Here is a 14,966-nt window from a genome sequence, read left to right on the forward strand (position 1 = left end):
GATGAAAGGTCAAGGTTAATTTAATCAAACGGAAGTTATTGACATTCTGATTTAAATGGGCATGTGTTATAAGATTTGAACCGCTCACCTGCATTATAATTAAGTGAAAATGATATAGTTTTAATTGCAGGTAAGCTCCCATTAACATATTTTAAAAATAGAGATACGTCACAATGTGTGACAAGCCAGGGAATCTTAAAAATGAAGTCTGCCAACAGCTGATCATGACAGTGCCAGTGGTTTTGTTAAGCAGCACTTTTATTTCTATAGTCCGTATGAAATATAGCATTTGTTTGTCAGTAGTTGAATGAAGAATCTGTGAGTAGTAGAAATATTCAGCTTGGCAACTGCTTCCATTTTTTGTATAGTCATTTTAGAACCAGGAAAGGTGAGGGTATGGCCTAGGAAGCTATGTCATGCTATATATATATGTGTTGTAGACCTAGAGATTTAAAGTGAGTCTAACAAGTTGAGGGAAGATCTCCTTTGACTCAATTAGTTAGAGTGCTGCCTTTAGATCCCAAGATTGAGGATTTGAATCCCGCTGGTACCATCCGTGGATTTTTCACGGCAATGGCGCTGTGAGCATCTGCTAATGATACAAACAGTGTATATAGTTTATTTCCTGGCAGATCAATGTTAGATATGGGAATGAGCTTCGACCAGGTCATAGATTGACAGTTACAGGTGTAGGGTCACATGCAGGAAACTGGCACAAGGGTTTACAGGGTCGTAGCTGCCGTTAGGCACTATAGGCACGTGCCTACACATAATTTTTGCACAAATAATTTTTTTATTATAAACATCGTACGTTATCTGTAGATGAAAGCCAGTGAAGTTGTCAATACTCTTTCATCGAATGTCATTTGTACACTAGTCTCTCGTCCTTAGTGAATGGAATATTGGATAGAATTTAATGTTTTATATGATTTTACGTACTTCTATAGAAACTAAACAAGAACTTTGGTTCAGATAGTTTCACTTCTGTCAATAAAAACTTGAATGAAGCTCAATTTAGACACATGATTTTTTTAATTAGTTGTTGTTAATTTTCAACTAGCTTTCCACTTTGTCTTCACCCGACCTACAATAAAAACCCTTGCCAATGTTGTTCGTCTGTTTGGCTGTGCAGGATGTATAAATACACAGTCACGTCTGGTTAGAATGGGGACATTAAATCCGACGCCTAGCTGTAGAGAGAATGCTACTCTTTGATGAGTTCGTAGTTGGTCTGCCGAAAGGCAAAATTTCTGCTCCTATCCAATATAAATCCATCATTTTTCAATTGCAATGCATGGCATCTTAAAATTTCTAGACCTTCGTCCCGTACGACACTTATAACAGGACCTAGATCCCTGTTGTATTTATTGCTAAAAACAAATTATGCTTAACTTGCATAAATATTTATTAAAATCCTGAACTCGCATAAATATTTATGAAAATCAATCAATCAACTAGTTTCCAGTAATTTTGGGAACTCCCTTATCTGTGTTGATGACCACAATTTTCAAACTCCTAAGCAGGTAGGGATTTTAAAGTAGAGGATATAAAGACATATCAATTTCTTGAATTGTGTTATGATAGTATGAACAGAACAGAACTTTTGCATAAGGCATCGACTATTGTGTGTATATGTTTGTGTGACTTCGTTGAAGGTTTAAGAATCAAAAGATTGATGGTTGATGTCTAGCCAAAAGGATAGTTTTATTATAAAGTAATATCATTGTTTACGTGCCTTTTTTTTAAGGAATGATCACCAATATGTACTGTTAATTAAATTAAAATCAGAGATATGAAAATACCAAACAGGTTGTACTGCTTAATTAGAGGAATACGCTGATCTACGCTGGGCAATGCATATTGTATTTTTTTTTTTTTTTTTAATATCATTTCCGATTGTACTGCGTTTATATTTTTAATTCACCAGTCAGATGTTATGGTAAATTAAAATCATAATTCTTCGAACTTTTCATCATGTACATTATAATTTTCTTGATTAAACAACCAGTAAATTTAACATTTTGTACATAAAATTTTGCAGCTAAAACGCTGAAAACCGTTTTCCGTCGGGGGGCTTCGCCCCCCTGAACCCCCTACCAGGGCTATGCCCTGGACCCTACTGGGGCCCTTAAGCGGCCCCCGGACTCCCTGCCGATTGGTGCCTACAGTTGACGGAGTACCTAGCTACGCCCCTGGTTTACAAACAGAACTTTGTCAGAAGTCTCAGGGTTGTACAGTAGTGGACCAGTGAGTTGCTCAGATGGATGGTACACAGCTTGAAAAGAGAAAATGGGGAAGAGTGTTGTAGACCTGAGAATATAAATAACTATTTGAGTTGGGGAAGATTTTTGATTGGTTAGAGCTCTGCCTTTAAAATGCTTTAGATCCAGAGATTGATGGTTTGGATCCCGCTATTATCATCCTTTGATTTTCACAACATATTATGCACAGGCATTTGTTTTCTATCCATGGCAAGATCTTCTAAATCTATAAGGGTGTCTTTAAGGTGGTATAAGAGTCTAAATTAAAAATGATAGAATTTTTTTCATACACTGCTGAAATCATGAAAATGTAGTATCTACAATGTATGGGTACATGTATGTATGTTAAAAAATATAATAAAAATGATAGGTCGCCACGCATTTTCTCAAGCTACAGGTTGTGACAAAATGGCAAATTTTGTATGGATTCTATAATACGGGGGAAAACACCATTTTGTGATTAGAAACTAAACAAAATGATAGAATTGTAAAATGAATTAGGAAAAGATAGCCTTCAGACAATGCATTGAGAATATCAAAAGAAAAGATGGGGTCACTGTACGTTTTTTCTGGCTAAAATATAAAATAGAAATATTCCATGACAGTGTAGATTCCTTCAGAAAATGCACTGTTTTAGAGTCACCTCCCCTTAAATGCAAAATTAAAAACATTTAAAAACAACCCAAAATAATCTACACTTGTAAAAATATTAATATTTATAAGTTATATTTTTATAAATTGGTTATTTTAAATGAAAATTCACATTAAATATCTGCATTCCGGTATTACATTTTGCTAACTTCATAGAAAATCTGGACCTTAGGTTTTCTGTTTTTCCTATCCAAGATGGCGGAAGACACTCATACCACCTTAACGTGCAAGAGATATGGGTTTCTCTTAACAGAGAGACAGATTATCATCGTTTCCTTGAGACCATACTCGCTAATGGTGTCAAGGGAGGCTGAAATTGTGTGGTTAATCTGCAGTCGAAATTTCCATAATTCTTTTGGAGGCTAACTGCACAAATTCCTGAACACATCATTTAAATTTAACTTGTTATACTGACTGGTAGACTTAACTTTTAAAAAAATATTTTCTGAACAATTTTCATTTGTTTTACTTAACCCTTGAACATTGTTGAACACTTTATTGCTATACATTTTGTACATGCATATGTATCCTATATATATCAGTGGAGAGTCCAGAAGTTTTCATAAGGGGGGGGGGCCTGCTGACTGACCTAAGGGGGGGGGGGTCGCTGACTAACTTAAAGGGGGGATCTAGTCATGCTTCAGCGATTCCCTAAATTATCAACCAAATTCCCCCACCCCCTACTGATCTGCTTATGTACATGTATATGGTCTAGTGACATGAGTAAGAATCATTTGTCAATGTGCTGAATAGGGGCGTATGACATTTGCGCCGATTTTGAAAATTTTCATTCTTTCATTTGCGCCGATTTAATATTTACTCCTAATTAGATTTACAGGTAAGTTAAAACTTGTACATGTACTGTGCTATACCATTGGTAAAATTTGGTTATAATTGTTTTTCATCCATGTTTAAGTTAAGTTTGATTCATATTGTAACTTGGTGGAATTATTGCACACTGAAACGGACCGAGGAGTCAATTCTTTAATCATCGAGGGCCATACATATCGTAAGGTCAGTGTTTTGAAACTTACATTGTAACTACATATCTTACTAATGTACCATGAAATCGTGTAAAGCCAGAGTTACCACGGATTCTATTGTCAAAACATAGCTCGAGCATAACCATGTGGCAGATGTCCGAAAGACAGATTCTAAAGAACTACAGATACGGTCAACAAGGAAAAAAGTATGGAGATGTATCGTGTAGGCCTTCTTCCACCTTCCAGTGGTGAGAAGGGGACAACAGTTATATACATGTTGTGATTGACAATTCATTACATTTGTACAAGTAGCAAATGGAAGAGGTCTATAATGAGAAATGAAAAATAACATGACTTGGATGGAGAGTTCTCTCATTGACACTCATATCACATCTTCTTATATCTATTCACATGTGATTTACCTGTAATAAAATCGGCGCAAATGAAAGAAAAAATCGGCGCAAATGAAATGCAGATCGGCGCAAATGCAAAACGCCGGTGAATAGTAGTCCATGGTGGTTACAAATGTACCTACACATGTTTGGATTGATCTGCTCATTTTTTCATCTATTACTATTACCATGGGCCATTCCAGTTAATTTCTGACAGGTGGGGATGGATGGGGAGATTTTTGTTCATACATATCAGAAAAAAACATCATGAAAAACTACCTATCAGATCTATAAATTAAGACCTATCAGATGTAGAGTTTCTGTTTATATTGGGTGGATGGGCTTTCATGGGGAAAATTGACCTATCAGAATTTTTACTGCAAGGTTTGTACCCATCAGAATTTTAAATCCAATACCAGGTAATGCATAATACGAAACTGTCTACATTCCAAAGCACCCCTAAGATATGAAAAAGGTATTTTTTGTAACCCCTAAGATGTAATTATTTTTAATTATTTACTGTTGCAAGACCCTCAGAAATTGTTGCGTAAAAGTGTACCTGTCAGATGAAAAAAAACTAAATTTCACCCCTAAGATGTATAAATTTTACACCCCTCAGAAAGGACCATCCATCCCCCATTATCAGATATTAACTGGAATGGGCCAATGATTACAGAAGTTTAAGTTACACTGAGCCACATTTTTTGTAAAGTTTTATTTTTCCATCATGTTGTTGATCATAAAATACAGTCATGACAGTTTGAAATTTAGGTGGATTTGAAATTACTATTTGAAATTTTTGTGCCTCAAGCCTCTTGAGGCACAAAAGTTTTTGTCAACCTATACCTGATTCTCATATACATGTACACTTTTTGCACTGTTGTGTATACATGTACATTTTGTTGCACATGTATGTCAAAACATGTGCATTGAATAGGCAATAAAAAGTTTTCATTAAATGCATTGCAGATGGATTTAGCATGTTTAGCAGTTGTTGAAGGGACATCTCTCCTTTGATAAACACTAAATGGGTTGATTTATTCACTTGTCCATCTAACATACTTATAAATAGAAGGCCTAAGGAATGCTATAAAACAATTCTAAAGGTAAGAAAAATGACTATGTCTACATTCTTTTTAAATTACCCTGACCTTACAAAAAACATGCATTCCTGTTAACAATATAATTAAGTAAGTTGAGGAAATAGATTATCTAACACATGGTTGTATTAATCAAGTATCATTATAGTCCAGCTAAGGTATATATATGTAGATTATATATTCTTGATGTGGTTCCTGTAAATTCAGAAATTTTGCAATGTTTTGATTAGGCAAACAAAAAATATATGTCTGTTTCCTGTTTCCCTACCGACCCTGAATCAAACCCCCCGAACCTAGATCTTTTTATTCAAATCCGGGAAAAAAATCGTTTTCTGTCCGGAAAAAATTGGTTTCCAGTCCGATCCAGATCCGTATCTTACTATGGTAGCACTCCACAGTAAGAAAGTAAAATTAAAAATGAGCCACAAAATGTTTACTCATCTCCTATTCCTTGATTTCTAATTCATTAACCTTACTGTTTGTGTTGTACATGTGCAAATGTATGTAATCAGTATCTTCCATAGATTTCATTTTTCAAAGTTAAAAGGGTGAAAAATAATTCCTTTTATGTGTATCCATGGCAACATTCTGCATTTATTTACAATAAAATATTGCTAAAAGGGGGGTAAACACGTTGCATATCCCCCCAAAATTTGGATCAAACTAGAATTTCAATTCCTTTGAGTGATACCTTTTTAAAAACTGTTTGCATAGATCTTCCTTATGATCAAATAAAAAATGGGTGTCTTTTGCCTATTTTTTTCGTAAAATCTTCTCAAAGTTAGTGCGACCAAAAGTTGGAAAAAAACATTACAATAATTGCTGTACCAATGTACATGGTATGGGCATGCAAATACGGTCTGTCATACAGAAAACAGCCTATATTACATGCATTACATAATCTTGGTGTTCATATAAACCCAATATGAAGGCAATTTTAGTACACAGCTATCCAAAAATGAACTTTATTTCACACTACATGTAGCTCTCATATTTTAAAAATCCACAGGGGCCAAAATGTGAAACTACACACCTAACTGTGGAGTGCTACCTATGCCCAAACAGTCAAAATGGCTGCTCCCAGCACAAATGTGCTACAATTAAGGTTTTAAAAATGTCCGCACGGGGAGTATTATTCAATTAAAGCTTCTTTAGAGGGATTAAATCAATTTGAGATACAGGACCCTTACCAAACATGACATTTAACCGACTGCAAATTTGACAGGGAGTGCAAAAATTAAAAAAATTAAAAAAATGCAGACCTACCGACCCTGATTTATTTGCCTTGGCAGCAGGAAACAGACATATATTTTTTTGGGGCCTTATTGCGAAAAAATGCAAGAGAGTTTTATCTGCAAAAATTTAAACTCGCATTTTGAAATTTTTTATATGAATTATACAAGATTTTTCTCAATCATGTCAATATTGCCAATAACTCCAAAATGACAAAATCACCATAAATTCTGAATATACAGTAATCTGGTTTTGCTAGAAATTATGATACAGAAAGTATTTTCATAACTCAGGCCAAACCAAAAGATGATGATACTTATTTACAGCAACTGTCAATTTTTATTTATATGCCTCATATCTACATGTACAATAGCAGAGAGGCATTATGTTTTCTAGTCTGTTCGTCCATTTGTTCGTCCATCCATCCATCTGACCCGTTACAGAGAAAATGATAGTGCAAGTGGGCTGTCAGTGTACTATGGACACATTCTTTTCTAATAACATTTTACGTCAACAATAGGGAAATATTTTGGACTTGTCTCAGAACATGTAGCATGTACACAAAAGGTAATACTGATTTATGACTTTTGAACAGCAGTATACAGGGGGTCTCATTGGGGGGTTCTGATCCCGGATCCCGCTTACCGTTTTGTCAGATTCCCGTATCCCGCTTACACTATGAACGTAAGCAATTCTCATTTTTTTGTCATTTCCCGGGTCCCGCAAGAGCTCATTTCCCGTTTTCACGCAACAATAATTTGACTTTCACGTGTCATGCTTACAAAAAATCGGCAATCCCTTGTCACGCTTAGACCCCAATGAGACCCACTAGACTACATAATGTTGCCTTAATTTACTAAAGGAATAGACATGAAATTTAGGGCTGGAGAATAGACAGGAGAAACCCAACTCTCTATGCCACCCCTGTAGCGTAGGATGCATTAAGTTTTTATTTTGTCTGTCGATAGTTCTGTATTCCCCAAAGTTGCTTTCTGTTCCATAACTTTAGTTTGCCTCAACCAAATGTTATGAAAGTTATGTAAAATGCTAATTATTTAACCACAAAAAACAGATCAAGATTGAATTCTGGTGGCAACACTTTAACCGTGCTAGAGTAATTATAACCCTTTATAATTGGAAATCGCTGATTTTTTGTTTTCTGTTCTCTTACTTTAGTTTGCCTCAACATGTGCTCAACCAAATGGTATAAAACTTATACTCAATGCTTATTACCACAAAATATACATTGTAGGTTTTAGTTTATACATCTAACTGTTCTAGAATTATGCCCCTTTACAAATGGAAAAATTGCTGAACTAATAGTAATACTCAAATTCACAATACTGGTACATGTACTTGTTACCACAAATCTTAGATCATATACAAATTTGGCCAATTTGGGGTGGGATCACTTTTACTGCTACAGTTATGTCCCTTTATAACTTTATATGATTTGCAAGTGAGGGCATCATCATGATCATCTGTGTCCCATGGACACATTACGCTTTTATATGTGCCTAAATATAATGGTGTTGTATAACTGACACTTTTCCTATCTGACCAGAACTTGTATGGCACCTACATTGGGGTCTAAGAGTGACTCGTGAAAGTCAAATTATTATGCCGAGAAAACGGGAAATGAAGTCAAGCGGTACTCAGGAAATTACAAAAAAAAATGAGAATTACTTACTGACATAGTGTAAGCAGGATACAGGAATCTGACAAACAGAAAGCAGGATCTAGGATCCCCCCCCCCCCTAAATGAGACCCCTACTGTACTGTTTCCTATTTTAATATCCAGCAATATTGTGTGTATATATCCTGTCTTATCATTGAAAGATGACAGAATATCAAATATTGACACCTTGATATCTAAAGTAAATTATACATGCCATAAAATCAATAAGACAATATCCTGTCTCAACTCACTCAACAATTTCTCACATTAATTGGAATATTGTGGCCATTAGCTTTTACATTTATATATTATGGTACTTTCAGTGAAATATTTTATGTTTTTTTAAAACAGGGATCTAGTTATTAATTTGGGGTTTTACATGTACTGCCAAGATTGAAAGTGGGCCTATCCAGTTATTTCAATCCAATGAAATAAGATAAAATTGAGAATGGAATTAGAACCAATTTCAATGACCAATGCTTTTTTAAATCTTTATTTTAAGTTGTAAATAATCGATGGTGGTCAAGTTTGGTAAATTATCATTTTCACGTATGCTGCTTTGGAATGACCACTGAAATGGGCATACTTTGTTTCTATGTCATTACATCAACCCTTCAACAAACAGTTTTCATATTTTTATGCCCCAATTATGGGCATTACGTTTTTCGGTCTGCGTCTGTTCTTCCTCTGTTCTTCGGTTCATTCATGTCTGTTCTGCTTCAGGTTAAAGTTTTGGTCCAGGTAATTTTTCATGAAATTGAAGTCCAATCAACTTGAAACTTAGAACATTTGAACAGAAGCAATTGATAAAGATTAAATATGGTATTGATTTAATTGGAGAATAGCATTGATACTAATTAGTTGGTTCAACAAATGAATCCTATAGTGTGAATTTGTAAGGTCAATTAAAATTAATTGCTAGATTTTCATTCCCGCCTGCCCCTCTGAAATTGGTACAAAAAACATGACTAGATTAAAGAAATGGATACAAGCACGAACTTGTTTGATTTATGACTGTATATTGAGAAAAAAAAGTCGACACACAGGAAATTTAATTATAACAAGCCCTTATAATTTATGCATGGCTGTACATGTTGTGTTAGGTGACAAACAGCAAACACCCTCTGTAACTGTCCCAATACCCTCAATTTAATCATTAAACAACAACTACCGGTACTTTTTGGTTAAGTTCATGTTTTACATCATAATTACTTTCAACACTGCCTGAGTTTACATTTTATTCTGTGCTCATAATACTTGTGTTGCATACAATTGTGCCAATACATTTTACGAGGACTACAAACCATTGCTTAGAAAGCAACATAAATTTGGTGGAGGTATAGTCCAACTGAAGAGAGCATTTCTCTTCTTATTGGTATATATGTATACTATAAATACAATGTAGGTTTCTAAAGGGGCAATTACTGTACATGTATAACAGTGGTTGCAATCAGGGATTTTTATTTAAGAGTTTAAAAAAGTGTAGGATTCCTTATACAGCATTTATACACATTATACAAGCTTGTTTTCCACTAGCATATATACCCCTGCGGTATGAAGAACTCCTAACAAGGGTTTCATATGAAATAAAATTTTAAAAATAAAATCCTCCCACCCAATACCTGCCAACTGTCACTATTTGCGGGGGATTTCCCCCATGAAAGCTCCCAAATGGAAATTTTGCAAGAGCAATTTTGCCCACAATTTTAAACCAAGCAATTAATTTTACAATGGCTATATGCTTTAATCAGTATGATGAAGCCAAAAAAACAACTTTGAGATACATTTGAATGCCCCTTGAATGTTTTTTAGGACTGTTAGAGCATCTTGCACGTAAAACCCCCATGGACATTTTGAAAAGTTGGCAGGTATGCCACCCGGTACCCGCCCCATTTTTTTTCAAAAATTTGGATGAAAATCTACTATTTAATTTTAGTTGGCCTAACAGTTTAAATATACATCTCATAAAACAACTCAATGGCTGGGTATTGATTGTTTTAATGTATATTTAATATTTTTATTATGTCATTGAATAATGTACAATCAGTATGTGACATAATAATAAACTAAAATTTATTAATTATTTATTATGGTTAATTTGAAATATTGACTGATTCATATCTGTTTATGATCAAGCATTGATCCCAAGTGCCCAAAATTAATTAAGGGGGGTAATGGGGGTACCTTCATTTCTTTTAATGGTGAAAATTTTTGCCAAATGACATTAACAGTGATTTTTGTTGCCTGACAATAATATGTGCACTTTCTTTTAGACGATACCTTTTTTGAGTTAACCTGTTCTGGCCCTTTTCAAGGTGTTGTTAGGGGCCATGGTGGCCAAGTGGTCTAAGTAGTTAATACTGTAATCACTAGCTAGTCAACACTGAGGTTGTGAGTTCCCGCTCATGTGGGTGCACTCAACCCCAATCTTAATTGACTAGGATTGTCAGTTTTCCTATCAAACGTCTGTTGTTTTTCTTGACACCATGGACACTTCAGCTTCCTCCACCAATAAAAACTGACCGCCAAGAAATAGTCTAAATGGGGTGCTTAAAAGTGGCGTTAAAACACAAAAAATCAAAATTAGCAGTTTAATCAAGTGAAAAATTCAGTTGTATAATATATAATTAGAACAATACCTCACTGATTAAAATGTCACCAAAGGGAATGCAATCTAGACTGTTAAATAAGTATGCCATAGATAAACTGATATGGATATCCTACTAATAGTTTGTCAGATTAGACCATGTTTATTCTAAGGGACGACATCAAAAGTTCAATGTAGGATAAAATAACTTAATATTCATATAGTTTTTTCACTGACCCCCCACCCCTCCTCTTAACTTAATTTGGGAAAAATTGATTTATCTATATGGATATATGTAAAATCGATTTTGGATTAACAAAACTTGCAGCAATGTTGACCCCACCCCCCAACTATTTGATTTAAGTTTTTTATCCTACATCGATCTTTTGATCTAAGTTTGATTTGTACTGTAGGATTTAGTCATTGTTAGTGTTTCATGTGGGTTTGTTAAGCGTAGGCCAACCAATTTAGTTTAATGAGTATTTTTAGACACCAGGGATTTGTTTTTATCTCATAAATCTGACAAAAATTGTAGGCCGACCAATTTAATTCAATAAATATTTAAAGACAAGAGGGATTTTATAAATGTGACAAAAATTTGTTTATTATTGGACAAGATACAAGTTATTTAATATGTACAGTAATTTTTGTTTTCTGTTGATATTGAAAAAGCAATGACATAAATAACTATTTTGGACATATTATTTTGTCACCTGCAACAGTATGAATCTATTTTGAAATGATGTATCATGCTTTTATCCTACAAACATCATCATATTATCTTCATATACATGTATTTTGGACAAAATTGGGATATTTTAATACATTTATAATGTAACATTATAAACATGATGTGGGAAATTATGACTATTAGTATATATATACGTATATAGATTTATAAAAGTGCTTTCATTTTTATTCAGTCAAGTAGATTTTATGAAAGTGTTTAGTTTTCATTTCCTCAACAAATCGCTGGATTATTGGATTTTTATCTTTCATTCTATGACATTTTTGTAAGTTTGCTTTGTATAGAAATATTTTTGTATTTATTTGAGAAAAGAATGGAAGTTAATGATCAGAATACAATATTGTTAAAATTTGATCAGGTTTTCTAGAATATATATAATTTCATTTGCTGTTATATTTGTAAATGTTAAATTTAAGATATTTGACTTTTAAGCTGTTTTTTTTTTCTCTGGATAACTACTTGAAGGACTGTGCTTGGCAATAGGTTTAAAAGGTTTGATTAACATTTGATTTGTTTATATGAACATCTTATGACTGATCTGTTGACCATCTATCTACATCTGTCTTATATTCATGTTTCTGCAGTGAATGTTTATTTTTGCATAGTGCCCTTTTCTTTCTTGAAGTAAATGATTATTTTTTGCTAGTATAGATGTGGTATGAGTGTCAATGAGAAAACAAAGGTCAAAATATGGTCCTATAGAACCATACAAGACTTTTTTTGCCTTGAAAAAAATTATAACTAGATATATTGTCAGCTATAACAGGCCTGAAAATGACAAATGTCAAATGAGAAAACTAACAACACCGATTTATTTACAAAATTATGATCGAAAAGCAAATATGATATGCAGAAACAAACGGCAACCACTGAATTACATGACTTATCAGGGACTAAACTTTACGGTCGGCCAATGTGTTTATTAATCTAGAAATCGGTTTGGCCCCTAAAATTTCAACTAGGCCCCTGGAGGATAAAAGTTAAGTTAAGTCCCTGCTTAATATGTCTAATATGTGCATAAATGTTTGAAAACTTGTTGAATGTTATAGATATATATATAGTCATGTACAGTATATATCTATATAGAATAAATGGGCTTAAAAAATTATCTAAAATTTTCTCATCTTTTCTGTTTATTTTACAGATACATGAAGTCAGTGTGATGAAGAATGGGGTGTATTTTGTCAAAAAGAGACGGAGGGAGAAATTCATTGGTATTCAGAGTGTACAATGTTGATGAAAATGGCATAAAACACAATCCTGGAAAAATTGAAATAACTGATACAGATCTTATTCTTCGTCAAAAAGGCAGAGACCATATTACATGGCCATTACGATGCTTAAGACGTTACGGATGGGAGGAAGAATTGTTCTCCTTTGAAAGTGGGCGTCGCTGCTACACTGGGCCGGGAATTTATGCCTTTAAATGTAGACGAGCAGAAACTTTGTTTAGAGCTGTTCAGGAAAGTATAATGAGAGTAGGACAGGGAGACTTGTCTTCCAGTCGAGCATTTGATAATCATGGACATTCAAACAGTAGACCACCGTCAACAATCGAAATGAGTGATTTGATGGCCTTTTCTATTCCTAATGAAAATACAGGACTTTCAAGTATGCGTGAAATGAATTATGTCAATCAGACCGTTGTAAACGAACATGAACAACACACGTACCAGAATACGGCTCCCGTAAGAGCCAATGGCTCGGCGGCATCCACAGCAGAAACTGCTGCTTCTGCTTTGATAGACTTTCTGCACAATCCATTGCAACAAACTGATCCAAAGTTAAATTATATTGACCCTGATTTTCCTACCAGTACTGAGAGCTTAACAAATTTAAATTTGAATATGAATGGACAAGCTACTGGTGCAAGGCAGGAGCAAACAAACATAAAAAGACGATTAGATTCTGACGGGAGACATCCTTCTATAGATATTATTGACTGTGATGATACAAACATGAATGAAGTTTTTGATCAAGATTCAGCTTTTGAGTCGGAACGACCAGCAGAATATATAAACGTGGGGCCATTACAAGATAATGGACGACTGGAATCCAAACCTGCAATACCCCCTTCTCCAATGATTAGGGAACCAGAATATACAAATATTAATCCTAAGAACACAGCAGTTCATCAGTTAAATTATATTGAAGTGGGTCCAGGAAATTTTTCAAATTCCAAGCCCTCAACAGGGATTGTTTCCCCTTCCTCGATCGATGCAACTGTTCCCTCAGCACCAGGACCCAGTTCCTATGCTGAGATAGATTTTCATCGGACTAAAGCTCTTTCCAATCGTCAAGTGCTTGAACAAGATGAAGGTAGTCGAAAGACAAGACACAATAGCTCTATCAGTAATGCATTTTAATTTTGCCAAGTTGTTGTTTAGAAATTGATGTGTAAAAATTATGGTGCTTTGTGATCATGCAGTACTGCTACATTGTAATATGTATGTATAGGTTCTATATATGTATACAGGCATTTCTGCTACACATGTGTATTATTTATTGTCAGGATGATATGATGTACATGTATTACATGTACATATGTACACACAATCTGTTGCCCCAATCACTTGTTGTTTTGCCAAATTACATTTTATGATATAATAATATTGATTATGATCATGCACATATGTTTTGTTTCTTTTAAATTTAAAATGATTCATTTCAATGTCTTTGAAACAATTTAACTGTTTTCACTCAACAAAAAGAGTGATACATTTTATTAGATTCAAGATTATATTTTTTTTAAATATCTGTTTTATCCAAAAAAAATCTTGCAAATACAATATTTTTGCAGCCATGCAGGTATGATTAAAAGATTAAAGAACATTTGTGTATTTGTAGTTCTGTGACAATGACATCAGCATATGTATTAAGCATTGCAAATTTTGTTTTATATTTTTTTAATTTTGACAATTTAATTTTGATTATTTGCTTCTCAATATGTTTTATATGACCTGTTTTATGATGGCGCACCACCACCGTTAGAATATCTTCTGCCACTGTCAAATGATCCATTTTATCTTTTAATTATCTTCCGTTGTTGTCAAATGATCCCAGCCATTGTCAAAATTTGTTTTTGTTTTTCTAGCCACCTCCATTTTTTTTAGCAAGTAAAATCAATAAGAATATCTTTTTATCTCATATATGTTGTTACTGTTAGGTTTTTAAGTGAGAAATATGACCACCATGTATCATCGTACAACAGATATAGGTACTAACCAAGCGGGCATGAGCAATTTTGATCACATAATATCAATGTGTACTTCGATCTAAACATAATTGCTGTTTTAAGAAATGATTTGGTCGTAGATTGATGATTAAAGATGT

General features: G+C 34.0%; 1 protein-coding gene across 2 annotated transcripts; it reads left to right on the forward strand.

Annotated features, from left to right (window-relative positions):
- On the forward strand, positions 1-14,418 carry LOC134687140 (fibroblast growth factor receptor substrate 2-like). Of its 2 annotated transcripts, none has more exons than XM_063547161.1 (2): positions 1-130; positions 12,778-14,411. In XM_063547161.1, the coding sequence occupies exon 2, from the start codon at positions 12,803-12,805 to the stop codon at positions 13,997-13,999; it is 1,197 nt and encodes a 398-aa protein (XP_063403231.1). In that variant the 5' UTR covers positions 1-130; positions 12,778-12,802; the 3' UTR covers positions 14,000-14,411. The 2 variants fall into 2 exon arrangements, with proteins under 2 accessions (XP_063403231.1, XP_063403232.1); XM_063547162.1 differs by lacking the exon at positions 1-130 and adding an exon at positions 5,256-5,393 and having other exon boundaries at positions 12,778-14,418.
- The last annotated feature ends 548 nt before the right edge of the window (positions 14,419-14,966 follow it).

This window comes from Mytilus trossulus, chromosome 10, assembly GCF_036588685.1.
Source record: "Mytilus trossulus isolate FHL-02 chromosome 10, PNRI_Mtr1.1.1.hap1, whole genome shotgun sequence".
In the NCBI taxonomy this organism is placed as follows: domain Eukaryota; kingdom Metazoa; phylum Mollusca; class Bivalvia; order Mytilida; family Mytilidae; genus Mytilus; species Mytilus trossulus.

Excerpts from the sequence above, each read along its gene's own strand:
- LOC134687140 (XM_063547161.1), top strand. The coding sequence starts at position 12,803 with ATGGGGTGTATTTTGTCAAAAAGAGACGGAGGGAGAAATTCATTGGTA.